The 2,706-nt window shown below is 51.0% G+C and overlaps 1 protein-coding gene across 1 annotated transcript; it reads right to left on the bottom strand.

The window, feature by feature from the left end:
- Positions 1–554: 554 nt before the first annotated feature.
- On the bottom strand, positions 555–2,432 carry UBB (ubiquitin B). The gene is made up of 2 exons (XM_007174115.3): positions 2,289–2,432; positions 555–1,609 (listed from the first exon to the last, which is right to left on the bottom strand). The coding sequence occupies exon 2, from the start codon at positions 1,601–1,603 to the stop codon at positions 686–688; it is 918 nt and encodes a 305-aa protein (XP_007174177.1). The 5' UTR covers positions 1,604–1,609; positions 2,289–2,432; the 3' UTR covers positions 555–685.
- Positions 2,433–2,706: the final 274 nt, after the last annotated feature.

The raw sequence follows: 2,706 nt of genomic DNA, 5'->3' as shown, positions 1-2,706 counted from the left end.
CACCCAAGTCAGCAAGCTGCCTTAGGTTAGTATACCCTTTTAACTCAGGAATTCTTTCACGCAAGTTGTCTCTCCACCTTTGTTGACTCGGGCTCCACTGGGTTCTTGGCTCAGTTCACATAAAGTAGAATTAGGGTTCTATATCATTATCTAAGGCTGAACACTTAAGTGTAATGCACTAGAGAGGAAAAAAAGCACAAGAGATAGTCAACAAATAATCACGAGATTGAAAGCACAGTTGAGCAGCCTGGACCACCATGAGGTGGAGGCACACAGGCAAGTTTGCTTTCTCTCAGTATGCCTCCATATTCAATAGTTTTAAATTCTTACACTTTGAAATGGTTTTAATGACACCAGAATCCTAACTTGTAAATGATCTTGAACAAAGGACAAAGTCCCTACACCTTGGCACACCCAATATTTATCAAAGTCAAGTGACTTAATTTTGGTCACATGACAACCTCAAGTTAAATCCCTCCTTTGAACACCACTTTAACCAGTTAGGAGTCCCCACCATCACTACATAATTTCAGGACAAGAGACACCAAATATGCTACCATGCAACAAAACCTTTATTAACATTTTGAACAAATTTAGCTATTACTGAAACTATCTTAAACTGGGGCAAATAGCTAGAATGCAGAGTGATGCCATCATTGGGCATTATGAATGCAAGACTGAATAATTAACAGCCACCCCTCAGACGGAGGACCAGGTGCAGGGTCGACTCTTTCTGGATGTTGTAATCAGAAAGAGTGCGGCCATCTTCCAGCTGTTTGCCCGCAAAGATGAGCCTCTGCTGGTCAGGGGGGATGCCTTCCTTATCCTGGATCTTGGCCTTCACGTTCTCGATGGTGTCACTGGGCTCCACCTCCAGGGTGATGGTCTTGCCGGTCAGGGTCTTCACGAAGATCTGCATACCACCCCTCAGACGGAGGACCAGGTGCAGGGTCGACTCTTTCTGGATGTTGTAATCAGAAAGAGTGCGGCCATCTTCCAGCTGTTTGCCCGCAAAGATGAGCCTCTGCTGGTCAGGGGGGATGCCTTCCTTATCCTGGATCTTGGCCTTCACGTTCTCGATGGTGTCACTGGGCTCCACCTCCAGGGTGATGGTCTTGCCGGTCAGGGTCTTCACGAAGATCTGCATACCACCCCTCAGACGGAGAACCAGGTGCAGGGTCGACTCCTTCTGGATGTTGTAATCAGAAAGAGTGCGGCCATCTTCCAGCTGTTTGCCCGCAAAGATGAGCCTCTGCTGGTCAGGGGGGATGCCTTCCTTATCCTGGATCTTGGCCTTCACGTTCTCGATGGTGTCACTGGGCTCCACCTCCAGGGTGATGGTCTTGCCGGTCAGGGTCTTCACGAAGATCTGCATACCACCCCTCAGACGGAGGACCAGGTGCAGGGTCGACTCCTTCTGGATGTTGTAATCAGAAAGAGTGCGGCCATCTTCCAGCTGTTTGCCCGCAAAGATGAGCCTCTGCTGGTCAGGGGGGATGCCTTCCTTATCCTGGATCTTGGCCTTCACATTCTCGATGGTGTCACTGGGCTCCACCTCCAGGGTGATGGTCTTGCCGGTCAAGGTCTTCACGAAGATCTGCATTTTGACCTACAAAGTAAAATGTTAGTGTTTCACCTCAGGATTTTTTACTGTTTTCATGGCTAATCAATTCTTTACAACGAACAGTTTATTGTTCCCAAGTGCCTTAACTGCGTTCATGACTCTCACAAACCTCCCCCAATTACTAGACTAACCATTAAGTCACTGAACACAAAATTCCTTAGTCAAGATGGCAACCTAAACGGGATGGAGAATCGAAAGTACTTTCTGAGATTAACATCCAGCTCTTTCTCCCTTAACTGCTGCAGATATTTCGTTAAGATGACCCCGCCCCAATTTCCCCCAAGCCTAGTATCATGGCGGCATTAAAATAAAAATCCCGGTTAGACGGAGATACGGTGAGACACCTTCTCCGGGATTCAAATTAAAACGTTTCCAGAAGCCCCAGCCGACTACCTCTCTTCCACCTTCCCCCCCACCCCGACAAACAGACACGATGGAATCTCCATCGGTTAATTATCCGTTGGCCTCTGCGGGCTCGCGCGCCAACCTCCCCGCTCCCGACCCGTAAACAAGGCCCGCTCTTCCGGAAAGGCCGGCGCCGCGTCACCTCACCTCGCCTCCCCTCCCCCACCCCTCCCCGCAGCCTCCGAGCCCCCGCCCGCTCGCCCTCACGGACGCCCCCCCTCTCCAGTTCTCCCGGCGCTCGTAGGCCGTGGGCCAGTACCTGTGAGCGAATCCGAAGATGCTGCGAATTCAACTACGCCGAGTCACCTCCACCGCTACACAGCAAGACCCAACAATGCAACTCGCCTCTGAACGCTCCGGCTCGGCGGGGCCGAAATTTATGCAACGTCTGTTGCGTTACTTATCACACTTACGTAGGCGCCGTGTCCGTGCGCCGCTGAAAGTAGTTCGCTCGGCCCCACCTCCCGCGACGCAGTTAGGCCCTTCGACTGAGCCCTAAATTGCTTAGAGCCGAGCAAAGGATCCTAACAAATCAGCTCACCTCTCTTCCAGGTGATCCTTCTCCTCCTTTAGGAAAAGGTAGGAAAATTATCGGGCGGATGAATTCGAGTTAAGGGGGCCTTCCTCGAAAGCTCTGGAAACTTCCTTGCGGCGCCGGCGCTGATTGGTGAGGCGTA

This window comes from Balaenoptera acutorostrata, chromosome 20 (genome assembly GCF_949987535.1).
Source record: "Balaenoptera acutorostrata chromosome 20, mBalAcu1.1, whole genome shotgun sequence".
Classification (NCBI taxonomy): domain Eukaryota; kingdom Metazoa; phylum Chordata; class Mammalia; order Artiodactyla; family Balaenopteridae; genus Balaenoptera; species Balaenoptera acutorostrata.
Note: the sequence above shows the minus strand (reverse complement) of the source record. Positions and strands in the feature narration are given on the sequence as shown.

Excerpts from the sequence above, each read along its gene's own strand:
- UBB (XM_007174115.3), bottom strand. The coding sequence starts at position 1,603 with ATGCAGATCTTCGTGAAGACCTTGACCGGCAAGACCATCACCCTGGAG.